The sequence below is a fragment of the Nyctibius grandis genome, chromosome 4, assembly GCF_013368605.1.
Source record: "Nyctibius grandis isolate bNycGra1 chromosome 4, bNycGra1.pri, whole genome shotgun sequence".
Taxonomy (NCBI): domain Eukaryota; kingdom Metazoa; phylum Chordata; class Aves; order Nyctibiiformes; family Nyctibiidae; genus Nyctibius; species Nyctibius grandis.
Window position 1 is genome coordinate 18,398,734 of NC_090661.1, and position 15,197 is coordinate 18,413,930.

The following is a 15,197-nucleotide window of genomic DNA, read 5'->3' on the forward strand; positions in this document are numbered from 1 at the left end:
GTGTTGGTAACACACCTCTTCTTCCTTCCAGCGCACACAAAGGGTGATGTTAAACAGCACCACCTTCCTTATTTGGCCAATTATACTAAAGTTCCATTTATAAATGGTTTAGAAATAATTAATAACTAGTAAGGCATGGTGCAAACATGAGAAGTAAATGTTACTGGTGCTAATTAGCTTTCTCAATATGTACGGTCTCAATAAGCTTTTGCTGTAGTCTAGTGATCTATTACAATGTTTTTATTAAATCATTTATTAATAAAATATTCTCCTTCTGTTAAGTATGTATAAATGGAACTTTAATTTGAAGCGTGACTGCATTCCTAGTTGTACCTATATCCTCTTTATTGAAAATAAAGAGCTTCGAAGATATATCTGTTTTGGGCCATCTGTTTACCTCTTAAGAAAACATATGCTAAAAAGAGGGAATACCCAGCAATTTTTTAAATAACATGGATGGGATTCAGCTTCATCTTAAAAAAAAAGAAGAAAAAAGGATAAATTAGGATCAAAATTAACTGGAGGGTACCAAATAGATACAAAAAGTGCTAAACAGAGAAAGGGGTTTCATTCTCAGAAGGTGTTCTGGTACCTGCAGTGTCTGAGGATAGTTCTCTGTGCCCACAGACATTGAAACATAGAGACAAATAAGAGAACAAAAAAGAACCCAAAAGTAAATTATATGGAGTGTGACTCCAACATAAAAGCACACAAACACACACAAAAGCACCAAAAATGCTTCTTCCCACATCTCTCTCTCTCTCTCTCCCTGCTGTAAAGCCTCACTCGCTGAAGTCTATCAGCCTGTAGTGTTTGCAAAGTGCAAATGAAACGTTTCTCTACAAGATACAACAGGTCCCGCAACAGGAATAATCCAAAACTAGAGCTTACCCCAACGGATCAGCACTCGCCATCCTCGGAAAGGGAAAATGAAGAGAGAGGGAGAGAGAGAAAGAAAGAGAAAGGGATGTGGAGGCAGGTGGAGAGAAGAGTAGGAAAAGCAGAGTGAAATACTGTTCGGAGAACTGAACGGTCATAAGTACTGCCACCGGTGCCTACATCTTCCAAGACTAGGAACACTAGGGGGACAGTTTCATTTACCAGAAAATAACTTTTGTCCTGCTCACAATATTGCAGACACATCCAACTTTGGCGCTGGGGAATACGGAGAGGGACATACTAAGGCTGCAAAAAAAAATTCCCAGCCAAATCCCAATTACAGCAGTCAGCAGAGCAATGGGGTTCATACTTCATGCTGCATTTCTTTTCTGCCTCTTACATAAGGCACAGTTATATCAGACTGTTATCAAGGAAATTGTTCTTTTTGTCCCCAGTTTGCTCAGTGTAATGTCCCTCTGTCCCTCAAGCTGGCCTGGTAAGAAGTACTTTTTTTGCCACGAATGAACTGTGAAACTTATTGGTTATTAAAGCATGCATTTCTGAGCCAGCTTGGGAGCCCAGGGTACAGGATTGTAGCTCAAGCTGTGAATCTGTTTGATACTGGCTTATTAGTCATGATGGTCTTATAGTCAGGAATTCAGATCAGCTAGAATGTACCAGCTCAGCAACCCAGCACTTATCTCTGCGGATGCCGTCTTGTGCTCCAGGATCTCGTTTTTCATTTTAAATAAATTCAGTCTCTGGGTCTTAAAGGTTGCAAAGAAAATCTCTCAAATGTGAATGGAGAATAAATCAATGCTGTGCTGAAAAGAGTTTGAAATAGCAGCTCTAAAAGCAGAACGAATCTCTGGCATGTTGACTTTGAAGTCTAGTGACAATCAAAAACTTAAGTATTCTTAATTTTTCACTACTAACCAAAGCATTCAAAATCGAAAAGAATAGTCAGTTTATTAAGTTTTCAGAGGTGCAGGTAAGCAAACTCAGGAAAGTGTCACCAGCTTTTCACATTAACAAAGATTAAATTAGAAACAAAAAAAACCCTGGTGTGTTATTAAACCAAATTATTTTCAAGTCAGATGCAGCACTTTTTTCCCTCTCTGTCTCTTTCTCTCTCTCATTCTCTCAATTTTCAATAACAGGCTCCCAAGCTGCCAGAGCTACCTCTGTCTGGGTGAGGAAAATCCATTCTCCACAAGACAGTCACCAACAGAAATGCCAAATTTAATATATGCCCAGTAGATTTCACAGTTTACTGCTCAGTGCAACTAGCCATGCTTCCGGTTACATCAACATTGCAAATGCTGGGCTGGGCAATGCAAGGCAGTTTTGAGAAAAGTTAAAATTAAAACATAGTTAGAATAGAAGGAAAAAGCTGTTGTGCTACGCGTTGATAGAGAAGTGGAAAGAAGCATTACAGTAAGTTCTTTTTCATGTGTTTGAGTGACACTCCATTTGTATTTCAGCCTGGAGTGCAAATCTGGGTAAGATCTAATTCATATATATACAAATACATATATATGTACATATTTAGGGACAAACACTGTCCTCAATTGTACTCGTACAAATCTATCTACAGTGATGTAACTAAGAAGAGAAAATTGACACCCATTGTATATTGGAACGTGTCTGTGTATTTATACAGAAAATACACCCATATTAACACATGCAGAATATTAAAATGTAAATAGAATGGGTGCAAGAAGGTTGATTAATTTTTCTTTCAAGTCATTTTCCCAACAGGGAAGGCACTGAAGAGGTTAACAAAGAGAATGGAAAGCAAATTGACAACAGGGAAAAGGAAGAGGGAAATGAGGTTTAAAAAAAAAGAACAATCCCAGGACACAATAGACCCAGAAGCGCAGACATGTGCATTCCCTACAATACTGAAGCAAGTGAACTACGGAGCTGCAGCAACCCAGATACAGAAGAAGAGAAGCACTGAAAGAGGGGGTGAAAAAGAAAAGTCAGAAAGAAAGAAAAAGAAAAAGAAAGGGACAGTGGCCTCAGCTACTAAGACAACCATGTGCATCTAGAGGGAAGGGACCCTTAAAGATGCAGTATTCCTTTAAAAAAGACATCATAAAGTTGGATAATTAAACACTGGCCAAAAATTTAATGGCCACCATGATTAGCTGGCCGCATTTTGCTGGGGTTCTCTCTGCTACCTATCCCTTCCTTTCACATGGCTGTGCGCAGATCCAGAATCCAGGTCCTCTCACTTTCCCACCACTGAGGTCCTTCATCCTAACTCTTAGAAGTGGGAGGGAGGTAAGACCACAGCGAATGTGATCCTCCAAAAGTCAGCCTGGTCTTTCAGTGAGAAGGACCCTGGGCGATCCTTGTGCAGTGCTCTACCTTTCTCCTCCTGTACTCTGAAAACTATCACCTTTGAGAAGGAACATGAAATGCCCATGTGCATTTAAGAAATTCCCCCAGCAGTTACTGAAGGGTCACTTACTCTGCTCCTAATACAGCTGTAGCAGCTGCTAGAGAAGGACAGAGGGACAATGAATGGTGCTGGGAATATCTGCTGAAAGACCCCTCTCCTGTCACAGATAAAATCTCTGCACTTCTCTTACTGGACCTGACTTTTAATTCCTGTGGAAAAGCTCACCTTCAGAGTAGTTTCAGACTAACTTTAATGCAAGAAGTGCCACATGTTCATGAACAGAATTTACTTATAGGGGGAATCAGAGAAAGGAACAGGAATTTCCATGTCTATGGTAACAGTCCAGGAAGGTGCAGCCACTAAAGACAGTATAACCACTACTTCTTCATGGCTGTGAAACTTAGAGGTTTTTAACAGTTCAGGTCCAATGCTTGTTCCTATCTTGGCATCTTAAAAAGGGTGCTTTATTACCACGTGAGGCACAATGTCTCCTGCAGATGCACTATGTTCTTCATTGTGGCAGGTTCAAGACCTGAAACACTGCCCACAAAGGACTGCCTCAGCCTGCAAAAGGCTGAAATGGGCTGTCCCTCACACATCCTACAAGTCTCCTGAGGCTTAAAGGACACATTTATCTTTAAATAGAAAGGTTTCTATTAAAAGGGGAAATGGAAAGAAGAATGGTTTGCCAAGTCCATAAGTTTCTTTAAGGAACCCACTGCTTCCCCCTTTTTGAGTCATATGGAACACTCCTAACCTTTGGGTAAGCTAAGTGTTTGTCCAAAATATATAAGGATTACATTTTCATGAAGAATTATCAATTGGAATGCCAGCCTTTAACATTAGAGAAAAATTCTCTTCCTCTGAGACTGAAATTTTAGGAACAACATGTCCACTAAAAACCTTCCCAAGAGTCTAAATTGTTTCTTTTTGTTCATGGACCCACATGAGTCCACTTAAATTCCCTAAATCTGGTGGACCGCATGTCTTCCATTGTGCCTCTATTCACAGTTGGGAGTTAGCCTTTTTGTTATTCTTTACCATCTGTCACTTGAATTGCTAGATTGGAATCATCCTCCAAAAACTCTATCTTCAATCATCTTTTCCTCTTGTGTTCTCTGGTGCAGCCAGGGTAGACTTAAGGAGTTTGTCTCTTACCTACAGAAAGTTCATATTTTGCTCCATCAGTCAGGATTTTCAAAGTTTCCTACCATTGTTGTCACTGACTCAGTTGTGCTGCTGTTTCTAGTGCTGGGAGTGGAGCACTCTGGGCTTTCCTAGTGTTTTATATTCCAATCCTTCCCAAAGCAGCCTTAGCAAATACATCTTCTACCTTGGGCATCCTCACTCATGGCAGAACTGAACGAGAAGTAGCAGTAGGATGAAATTTTAGTGGGGAAAATGTTGGTACAGTCACAGGCTGCATTGGTGATAGCCTCAAATGAATGGTACTGTACAAAAATATATGTAGTGTGGGGCTGTAAATATCCCACCCTCTTTGTTTCTCTCTAAAGAGAGAACGGCTGTGTCCCCACACGGAGAAGGTAAGTACTGCATCTTTAAGGTCTCAGCAGTGAGGTAGAGGAGAGGAACATATTGTCAGTGTTTATACCTTTCTTCTTTGTTGAATTTGGGATTGGCTTCAGAGATATCCAGGCTTTTACTGAACATTGTTTTACTATGGCAGGAACAAAGCGAGAAAACAGAGTTACTAGTGTGGACATTTATAAAAGAGAGTCACCTGAAGCAATGCTGGACACCCAGCCCCCCAACCCATCCTCCCCTTTTTAAGCAATGCTCTGAAAAACCTTTCTTTTACTTTCCAACTATGGCTCAAACCTACACAGTGCTGAAGTTCATTATCTCCCCCTGACGTCTGAGATAAGAGACTTCCCCATACATACTTGTAAACCCTGCTCTCCTTTATCCAATTGAAAACCCAGGTACAATCTACTTTGTCACATTGTCTAGGGAAAATAGAACATGCCTAAGGCACAAATTGCAAAGCAGTCATTACTCAGACTTTTCTAGAAGACCTAAACACTAAGCACAATCTGGGAAAAGGTTTAAACCAGACCATAGGGCCTCTTAGAGGAACAGTAATCCATTTTGTATTCTAATTTGTAGGGTCCATTACTACTTACTCTCAACTCTCTTCCCTATACTCAGTGTACAGAGAAATGCCCTTCTTTATCATCTTGGGTCTGAACCCCTGAAGCTTAGAAGCAAAATTCCCTGTGCTTTGCTACAGGGGCAGCTGTCTGTAATATGTTTCACTGGTAATATGCTCCACTGTTTCACAGAACACTGCTTCTTAATGTTAGCTGATCTTTCATGCAAGCTATTGACTTCAATAACCGAAGAAAAGGAATAGTTAATGAAGCCCATTTTAGAACAGTTTTTGGACTCTCACAGCAGAGCTGCTGAAAATTTTTGGCATATCCCCACGGGATTCTAGCTCCCATGAAATTCTTCTTAGTCTCTGTGATTTTGGCACAACGGATAAATTAGCTGGTGTTAAACTAAGATCAGAACCCACCTCTTTTCTTTCAACATTTCAATGAAATACCAGATAGTCTGAGAGGTGTGGATACCACAACAGCAGAAGCAATTAAGATGTAATTATGAACCTGTTTAGTTGACAATTAGCAAGGAAAACCAAGAAATAACAAAACTTAGTCACCAGTTTTAGGGTGGCTGGTGTTTGTGCATACTAACTTTGCCATATACAAAGACCCAATGGAGGACACTTGGAGAGGTCAGCACAAGCATTTCAAGGAGTCAGTAAGCTCAACAAGCAGCCTTTGTGCTGAGTTCCCCTCCTCTACTATTCAAAACTAAGTCACTGAAGGACTATGTTTTTCACTTAATACTTTCTCAGCCTGTAGGTTTGAAGGCTGCCAAGTTTCAAATCTCAATGGAAAGATGTGCCCTTAAACAAGCCAAGACCTGACACTTGTAGGGTGCCCACATGGTTACCAAAAGCACAGACACATAAACCATAAATACCCTTTATGCAAGCAAACATCTGTTTACTATTGGGAAAGAGGACAACAGGACTAAATCACAAGACACATGGGTGTGTTCTGCCCACTGGTTAGAAGAATATATCTGCCAGCTCAAGAAAGAAGAAATGGCTCTGTGTCTCCGGATGTTTACACAAGTCATCTGTGTTTAAACAGGAGACCTGTTTCCATGGTCCACCTCCCTGTCTTCCTAGTATTGTAGGATAAAAGCACTGAATAGTCGTCTGTTGAGACCAAAAAATGTCATTAAAAAAGCATCCACCTCTAGGATCTAAGCCCTACTGCTGTAAAATCCACTGCCAGTGGGTCATTTCATGGAATATAATATGCGACTAGCTATTAAAAATCCCCCACTCTTGGTGGAAGGCACTTGTCATTTTGTTACTGACTGTTCTGACAGATGGTGCCCCATCAGCAATGCATCGTCCCCAGACAATCCCCATGCAGTGGTGTTCGTTAATGAAGCCAGTTCATGTTATAAACGACTGTGCTGCCAGCAACACGAAACGTGCCATTGTCATCTGTGGATGTGGATGGTATGAATTATGGAAGCTCACACATGGAGTAAAATAACATCTTCCCTTTAACCTCTTCCAAAACAAGCACTACGAAGCCCATCATCATTAATCATGGTGTTATTACATCCCCTTCTCCACCCTTAATCACACCTTTATGTCCAGCCCTGAGTTGTGGTGTGCATCGCCCTGTATCTCTTTTGTGCCTGGCAGGTTTCTCTTCCTCCTTAAGCCAAAGCCCTTCTTTACTGATATGTAGCCTGGATATGTCTCTGCTCTGAACTCATCTTAGACCTTTTGACTTCAATTGTTTCCTCATGTGCAGAATTGAGTAAGACATTTACAAGCAAAAGAAATACTTTGGATAGCAAGACACAGCTTTGCCTCTTCAGACTTTTGAATCCAAAGTCAAAGGTGAGAGCTGGAAGAGAAGGTTTCAGCTCTCAGAAAACTTTGGGATCAGTCTAACACCTCCTATTTGTTCTGCCCAGTTGGACACTTACTGTAAACAGCTGCAGAGTACTGCGACTCACAGGCAGCACTGGGGTAGGGGAAAGTGATTCACCTTTGTCTGGCTCTGGGAGCTTCATGGCCCACGCATCTACCAGGTACCAGATTAAACACTGCAAGCTGAATAAGGAGTCAGCAACTGTTTGTCAGTGTTATGTTCATCCTTATCATTTTGAGGCCTACGAGGAACACTGAGCACACCCTGTCCTGAACACTTCCTTCACCCAGACCTCACATCAAAGCAAACCACATATTCAAGACAGGTTTCCAACCTACACTACAATGAAAAATCTTTACAGCAGTGTATCTCAAGGCCACGTATCCAGTCTGAAATAGGTCTTAGCTGATAGCAGATTCTGGAAACCACCACTTTTTCCTCAGTAGATAGAACTGTAACTTTCCAGCAATTCGAGGGGCCTCTGGACATGAAATTATTTCATGTTTTTCACCCAGTTCTCAGTCAGTAAAGGGAGTTTCTGGGCACAGCAGGCTCTTTTTGAGCTGATCTTAACAGCTGAACAAAAAAATCACGTCATAAAGCTGAAACAGAAGTTACAGAATCATCAGCATACATATATGTGAAGTGTTCTTTTATATTGATCGATTTATGTAAATGTGAATCCAAATGCACGTGCTTCCCTTAGGCTAGTCATAAGGACTGAGGAAGGAACTTCCATGGTTCACATAAGTGAACTTCCACAGTTCACTTACTCTCCCAGAACCTGCCTTGAGGAGACACCATTTTTCTCTGCTGTTTCTCCACAAGACTAACACTTTCTTTGATAGAAAAGAAGCAAAATTATACATACTCCATCACTTTACAGGCATGTGGTAATTTATGTGGGTCAGATGCATGCTGGCTCTGACAGCACATTTTAGAGGCACCTACAGATGCCTGGACAGGGCTTTCCAGATTCAAGCTGTTCTGATGACATGGAGGATGGGGTTCATCTCATTTAATCTCAGGTGCCCTAAAGCTAGGCACTTAATCCAAGATAGTCATCTAGCTTCCTGTTGTAGGCTATGGAGACAGAGAGGAACAACCAGAGGGTAATTTATGCTGTCCAAGATTGCTGGAACAGAGGACATATGTATCTGAGACCCTCCAAAGCCCTCATCTGTCCCCATTGCCTAGAGTGACAGCCTGTATCAGAAGCTTAGACTGAATGCCTATGTTCTTGACAATTAAAAAGAGGTGAGATGAACCTTGCCCAGAGGACGTGGTGGTTTCCTGAGCAATAGCTGCAAGCGAACAGAACCCTTAAGCCCCTGGCAGGACTTCGGGTCCTGTGTGCATAAGTGCTGCTGGCTGCCAGATCATGTTGCAAATGTGCTTGGAAATTGTAATGAGTGCTGGTGCGAATAGAAAAGCTCCACAGCTCCTTTGTATGTATAACATAAAAGGGGGTAGCAAACCCAGAGAGGCAGGACTCCTGGGTAAAGGAGAGACCCACCTCTGTCCATGTTGTGCCATTTCAATAGCTCTGCGAGCAGGGACTGGGGAGCCGCCATCTGTCACACTGAGAACCTCCATCGACTTCCTTTCTGGACGCCGCTTCCCATGCCTATTCAGCATTGGGGAGTCCACACGCTTCCTGGGGGGATCTTTATGAAAGGAAAACACTGTCAGCTGAATTTGGCTGTGACTTACCTCATACAGGTTGCTTAAATCCTCTCTCAACAATCTCACTCTCACACCTCCCCTATGGAGACAGATATCTTCATGATGGAGATGAACATTTGCAGTCTCTCCCTTCTTCCAAATTTGTAAACATCAAGACATAAGTTGCAATCCATCTACAGAGAGAAGGAGCACCGCTACTGCCCTGAATGTACAAGCACTGTAAAATGAAGGTACAACTACAGCATAGCTTGCAGAAATTACCTTACAAAGCTGATAACAGTAATAACAAGATGACAGCATGGGCTATAGCACAAGCTGTTAGCCAGAGTATAGGCCATCTAGGAATCCTGTATATGTACTCAGGTTGCTAGAGCTTGCCTTCGATGTCCCTGCTAGCTATATTAAATGTGACACAGGGACATGAGTACACTCTGAACTCAGAATTGCATTCTCCTCTGAAAATGTACTTTTTTTTTGCATCTTTAAGATTAGATTTCAGCCTTTCCCTGCTGCTTTGTATTTTTCCTCCTTCAGCATTACAAATTACACATACTTGCCTACTTGAGATGAATCTCCAATGAGAACTACTAAAATTTATCTCAGAGCTTATCATACGGCTTTTACTGCTATAGTAACTGAAGTGCTTTACACTTTTTATTGTGTAACATTTCTATGAGGCATTGAAGTGCTACTTTCACTTTTCAGAGTGAAAACTGAGGTATAAGAATGAGATATTTAAAGGCAACTCATCTTAAAGGTGCTGAAAAACATTTACCGAAGTTTTTAGGAGCACCTAAATTGCTCTGAAAAGAGCCTTCAGATACCAAACTGCATTGCAGAAGATGACTTGCCAAACCTCCATGCTGAAGCAGGGAACCAAACGCGGACCTGCTGAGATGTTTTATTACTAACATCTCTCATGTCATCAAAACAGTAAAAAGGAGGAAGGTGTAAAAAAAAAAACTACAGAAGGATTTTTGTTTCTTTGGTTGGGCTATTTCAGTTCCCTGCCTCTATTTATAGACACATTTTTAATTTTAGTGGAGAGTGACCCCCTGTAAAAAAAGGCATCGTTCACCCCTGCACTTAGAAAGATGCTCACAGTGCTCAGCCCCTAAGGCTTCTTCCTCTGCCAGGATTCCTTTGTAAAACCAGAAATATAGCATTTGACAATTCTACCTCTACTGCCTAGTCTGATGGTATTATTTTTATTATCCAGCCCTCCTCACACCCCCCATCTACTTGCTTGTTTCTTCTCTCTCTCACATAATGTTTTTTAGAACAAATCTTTTTAAGGCAGGGCTTATTCTTCAAACGATGCGCCTGAGCAAAGACAGCTCAAATGCAAATGGGCTAGTGATAACAACTGACCCCATTACTGTATAACCCAAGTATTCTTTGTATTAATAGTAATAATGTTCCTGTTTAAAATTAATTAGAAAAAAAGCAGTTGTATCTCACTCCATTTCAATCTACGTTCGGTAATAAAAAGGTAGTAGAAAATACTAGTAGGGTCAATGACCTCCAGATTAGGAAAAATATATAGTGCATAAAGTTGAGGGAAAAACAAAGGGAGATAAACCTAATAAAGCAGTTATATTGGGTGACTTCAGCTGCACATATTAAGTAGTCAAAACTAAGCTGAGACAAGGTTTAGAAATTTCAAACTCCTGCTTCTGCAAACAAGTTCAAAGAATGAGAAAGGATTAATCCCACAAGGCAACTGCTGGTATCCTAAATGTGACTAGAGCCGAGTAACACACATAACGACAATGTAATTATGTTTGGTATCAACAATGGAGAGTTGATACAAGTTTTGCAGAGGGATATCAGACATTAGAACGAAAGGTAGAAGAGTGCGGTTTAAATGAATGGAAAAGAAGGAAGAAGAAGGAAGATGAAGAAAGCAGCTAATGTCAAAAGATGGACATAAGCAAGCTCAGACTGCATCAATGTTAGTTAATAATAGAGTCTCAATAAGAAAGATGGAAAAAGGCAAGAAAAACATTTTATGAACAGATATTTTAAAAGGCAGTTTGATCCAAACATGTTCAAAACAGAAGACTTCAGCAAATGGAGATTTATCTGAGTGACACTTACAAAAGTGACAGGCCAAATATAAGGTGGACATTAAAAGACAGAGAAGAAGAAATCTGAAGAGGAATTAGCTAAAGACTTGAATAACAGTGTTTTGTACAGCCATCAGAAAGAGAAAGCTTGAGAGAAGGACAGTAGCCAGAGGGACCATGAGGAAATCAACAGAACAATTAAGGAGAAGGATATCGCTAACAAGCTAAATGGTTCTTTTATATCAGTCCTTGCTGCTCAAGATGTTGGAAGATATTGATCTCCCATCTATATTTTAAACTATCAAAGACAAAGACTAAGCAAAAAGAGCAGGTGATGAAACACACCTATAAATTCAACAACAGCATTTCACGTAAGTTTGATGGAAAATACATCCAGAAGCTTGCGTGAATGTAGTTGAACTTCTAATAAAGGTATCTGATTCCTCTTTAAAATTACCTACAATCTTACACTATACATGGCTGAGGGTAGCAAGTATTGTACATATTTTTAAAAGCGTCTGAGTAAGAAACGACAGGGCACTGAGTCCATCATCACTGTCAAGTCTAAAGATACTAAAGAAATAGTTAAATACACAGCCATCCTGCCATAAAGACTAAAGTGGTGTCATATAAAAGCAGCAGAAGATTTTGCAGGACCACAGGAATTAAAAATAAGAAAACCTCCAGTGTTTGCCCTTCTCTTCTTGACTCTCTGGAAATATTTCACATAGGGAAAAAAATCAAGTCCTAGTCTGATCTGTGGTAGTTTTTAAGATGCATTTTCCTTTTATTTCCCATTAGAAAAGCGAAGGATTTTTACAGAAGAAGAGAGAATCATATAGGTAATGATCCAATTATAAAGGCATTAATCTGGAAGGTGAGAAATAAAGTTTTAACTTCTGAGTTTGGATGAGGCATCTATATCCTATATGGTTATTCTGGCCCAATCTCTTGTTCTCTGGTTTATTAAGAAACTCCACCCCACAAAAGCCTTTTCCTCAAGGAGACATTAGTTGATATTCATTCATTTTACGGAGAAGTTTCTCATTTCTTGTTTTCAGGTAAAGAAAATGGAGCTGGACTCAAAAGATCGGGAAGGTGACCCTTCCATGGCCCTTTGAGAAAGCTTCATATAGCTGAAACAAACAAAAGGGACACCAGAAAAGAGTGCTGGTCTCAGCTGGCCATATTTTTACCTGCATCCATCCTTTCTGAGACCTAACATGCAAAGAAAGAGGAAAAAGCAAAATGCTCTGAGATGCACTTTTTTTTTTTTTGCAAGAGCTCAGGCAATGCACAACTCTCATGAAAGTGGTTTCTTCAAGCTGCTATTATTAAATCTGTTACTTTTTCTCTGCTCTTCTTTGTTTGTGCAAGGCCATTGCTAATGGCTAATGATGAGATACTCATCAGAAGCATGACTGCTCTTAATTAAACCTTGCCCCATGTTCTCAGAGATACTGCTGGGAACAGAGGAGGTGGAAACCCCCTGTGGAAGAGGAAATACAACCTACAAACACTCAAAGAATAATGCTCAGAGAGTCTAAAATGTGCCGATGAGGTGCAATGATACATTCAGAGTATTGTTTCCCTGTTGGGGAACATTTTCACCCCTTCTACAAAAAAACAGAAGAGTGGAACATAATATTTCAGTTCAAACCATGAAAATACTTTGGCATGTGGAAGAGAGATATATGATGTATTTAGGGCAGGGCTACGTATTCACTTACATGCTGGATATGAAGATTCTAGAGTCACCTTGCTTCTTTTCTTATGATAAAACCATTTCTAAAACAAGATGATGGTGTCCTTACATGGCAGGATAATCTGTTTGAGTCAAAAGCTGATTAGTAAAGTGCAAGATGACAAACTGCACTGAGCAAGGGGCTTTTGACCACAGGACCTGTAGCTGGCACATCTACCCATCTTCATCAGGATCCCTGCTAACATGCTCTCTGTAGCTCCATCCAGGTAAGAGTTTAAAAATTACTGTGTTGACTAAGAATTTCCATGTCTTCTCCCATAGAAGAGATCTCCCTGCAAAACTATAGGGCCTGAAGCCTGGAACTTGGATAAGGTAACAGTTCAATGGAGTATTAACAAACTTACAGTTCAATATACCACTGCTCTGTAGGCTTGAGAGATTCCAGGCTTTCCAGTGAAACTAAAGAGCACTTTCCTTTTAGCCTTTGAAGTGCTGAAACACAGTACCTGAAAATCACAACACTACTATGCAAAAATGCTATTTCAGGTCATTGATAGAAGTGACTAATCCTTTATTAGTTACATTTTTGTCACTCTGCACAGCAAGGGTCACTTGCATAGTTAGCTCCCCAGGGAAGCATTTTTCCTGTTGTTTAGATTAGTGAAGACCTTGGCGATAAGCAGTACCCTAAAATACTAATGAACAATTCTTCAGGAACAAAGTGCTATGACAAGAGCTTTATGAGATATATAATCTTACTGTATATTAAGCTTTTAAAATCTTTCTAAGACAGTCTAAAAACATGGGAGTTTGATGTACGTACTATAAACAGGTAAGTGATATTATTCATACTTTCAACAGTGTATATATTTACCTACAGAAAAGAGAATGTACATATATAACTTCATAGGGATGCAGTGCTACACAGTCTTACTAGCTCAAGACCAGAAGCAGCATTTCTGCAATATGGCATGTAGATTAGTAATTAGAAAATTCTGCCACTAGACTCATCTGCTTGCATAGAGCCAGCTTGTGGGTCCACGTAATATTTTTTAAGATCTGGTTCAAGACCAACTTGGATGTTTTGGCACTGTGAGACAGACATGTCCTGAAAAATGAAGCCTTCAAGTTTAACCACAGAACAGACCTGCCTGCCTCAGGCTGAGGATTCTCACCAATGCTGCACACGGTTTCAGTGGGAAGGTAACAGAGATGCTAGGGTTTGGGTATATATTTGAAAAAAAAAGAAAAAGGTGAAGAGGAACTAGTTGAGATGAGTTCATGGTAACAGAGGTCATATCTGTAGTACCTATTTCATTTCGAGGGGGAAGATCCTCATCTTCATGACTAGGATACCTCTCCTTCCGGTCAAGCAGAAGAAAATAAATCATTTTCTCTTGGTTTTCTCTGAAAAAAGGAAAAAAAAATCTTTACATTTGAAGAGAAAAAACACCAACATGTAGATAAACCCTTCTCATCAAACCAATAGTTATAGTTATTCTAAATAAGCTGGAAATGGTCATATACCTGCCAGCTAGATACACAACCCACAAAGCTTTTGAGAACCTTGCTGTCTCCAACAAGCAGCTAGTGAGAAAAGGAAATACGATTCCCATATTACACATACAGAACAGAGGCACAGAACAGATGAGGTAATGTGTCCGCAGAAGTCCAAACCAAGAGCGGCAGCAAGACAGGTCTCCTGAGCCTCTAAGTGCTCTTTCCACTATGTGCTCCTCTTAACATTTCAGGAAATACACCAGCTCTCAGGCATAAGCTTGAAAAAAATAAAAATTTGCCAACAAAGGCATATCCAACACAAATAACAGCAATGATACCTCCCCATATGGACTGCATGGCCCATCTTTTCCTGAAGTGACCTTGCCTGGCAGCAAGGGAAGAGACAGCACCATGCTTCTGTTGCTGGTCAGGCTATGAGCTTCTGACACACAGTGCAAGAAAGGCTGTGCTTGCTCCCAACACCTCACTAGCAAACAAACAGCCAGAAGGTGAGAAGTTGCTACTGGTCCCTCATAGTGAGAGGCATGTTAAAGTGATCTCTACCTCTCCCCAGGTTTATAAACATCCCAGCCCATGGATACCCAACTGATATGAAGACTGAGCAAGTGCTTACTCTTCTGACAACAAGTCCTGTAAGAGTTTATTTCGGTCACGGAAGCAGCCTAATGAGTGCATGCTATCTAACACGTCTGGATCAATATCCTCCAAGGAAGGGAGAGAACGAATCTGCACCTTTCGAGGGATTGGTTGCTCTGGTTCTGGCTCGTTCTTACCCCCTCTGCAGAGGAAAGAAGATGAGAGAGAAAAAGGGGGCAGGGAAAGAAGGAGAGAAAAGAAACACGAGTCACAAATGAACCCATACTCTGAAACACAGCCTGCAGCAACAGATGGAAATAGCTTGTTAAATTCCCACTGAGAGACCAGAGCTCACAACCAGA

The 15,197-nt window shown here is 40.6% G+C and overlaps 1 protein-coding gene across 1 annotated transcript in view; it reads right to left on the reverse strand.

The window, feature by feature from the left end:
• Nucleotides 1-15,197, reverse strand: part of BRSK2 (BR serine/threonine kinase 2) — a 324,717-nt gene that overhangs the window by 40,689 nt on the left and 268,831 nt on the right. Inside the window, exons 10-12 of the mRNA XM_068398802.1 lie at nucleotides 14,873-15,037; nucleotides 14,048-14,145; nucleotides 8,795-8,945 (exon numbers count right to left, since the gene is read on the reverse strand). Of these exons, the coding sequence (XP_068254903.1) occupies nucleotides 8,795-8,945; nucleotides 14,048-14,145; nucleotides 14,873-15,037 (414 nt within the window). The remainder of the gene's footprint in view (nucleotides 1-8,794; nucleotides 8,946-14,047; nucleotides 14,146-14,872; nucleotides 15,038-15,197) is intronic.